Genomic DNA, 1209 nt, shown 5'->3' with positions numbered 1-1209 from the left:
CCCCCGGGCAGTGCTTCTGACTGAGATGTCTTTAGGACATTCTCAAATGGGGGATATTAACACAGTAGAATTGCAAATGGGCTGATTTATCATTGTCGTGCTCATACTGTGCCGAAACAACATAGGGGGAACTGCTGCTTTTTCTTTCCTCATCCTTACTATTGTCATGTTTCCTCTACTTCTTTTGTATGTTTGTCACTGTCTTGTGAACTTATATTTTCCAAGGTGCACTGATAGTCGAAGCAGACTTTGTGCTGTTGAGGTTAGAGAGGTGAGCAGAGTAGGCCTGATTCCTCGTTTAGACTTCTCCGTTGACATCCATCCCTTGGCGCTCATCAAATGAACTTATGCAGTTACGAGCGCTGTAACACATTACAAAAACAAACAAAAAGTGACAATAAAACACGTTTTAGTAGAGTAAGCCGTAAACGTGCTTCTTCATTCTTTTTTTTTCTCCTGCGAAGAATGTAAGCGGATCTATATATGTTTGGCGTTGTTCACTTTTTTTTGGTTGCTTTGGTTGTTGTTGGTTTTTGTTATTTTTGTTATTGTTGTTTGTTTTGGTTTTTTTGTTGTTGCTGCTGGGTTTTTTTAAATTATTGTTTGTTTTGTTGTGGGGTTGTTGTTGTTGGGTTTTTTTTTTGGGGGGGGACCAAACATAGCTATAATTCCTTTAAAATTACATTTCAAAAATTATTTTTTAAATCTGTTGCACCAAAAAATGTGAAAAGTAGGGAAAAGTATTATCTCAATCCATGTGGCACAGTCAGATACTAATTTGAGTTCGAATCGAGTTGTGTGAATTATTATGAACTTTGCAGATGCTCATGTAGAGTTTCACGAGAATTCCCATAAAAGTTCAAGCTTTGAGGAAGAAAGAATGTCCTGTCATCTGCAGCTTCTACTTCTATTCTTTGCTTAAAATTAACGTTAATTAAATCTCAAACAATGATGTCACTAACTCACCCAGTCCATCGGCGATGAGTATGCCTCCTTTACACCGAAAGTTGTTGTGGCTTAAGTCTATGTGTCGCAATGCATGGTTCTCCTGAATTGGGAGAACAAAAGCAATAATAAGAATTTTTGAACGCACTATAGAAAGGCCCTATGTTTAAGAAGTTGAATATTTCAAAATCATACTTAAATTTAGGCTATCCAAAACGGGCGTCAGTTTGTGACAAATTCGACAAAATAATCGTGTGTGTGTGT

General features: G+C 37.2%; 1 protein-coding gene across 1 annotated transcript in view; it reads right to left on the bottom strand.

Moving 5' to 3' along the window:
• The window catches only part of LOC101861255 (leucine-rich repeat-containing protein 74A), a 13778-nt gene that overhangs the window by 7303 nt on the left and 5266 nt on the right, over positions 1-1209 (bottom strand). The window contains exon 4 of the mRNA XM_005112461.1: positions 967-1048. Within this exon, the coding sequence (XP_005112518.1) occupies positions 967-1048 (82 nt within the window). The remainder of the gene's footprint in view (positions 1-966; positions 1049-1209) is intronic.

Source organism: Aplysia californica, unplaced genomic scaffold (assembly GCF_000002075.1).
Source record: "Aplysia californica isolate F4 #8 unplaced genomic scaffold, AplCal3.0 scaffold01279, whole genome shotgun sequence".
NCBI lineage: Eukaryota > Metazoa > Mollusca > Gastropoda > Aplysiida > Aplysiidae > Aplysia > Aplysia californica.
This window is presented reverse-complemented; position numbering and strand designations above follow the sequence as displayed.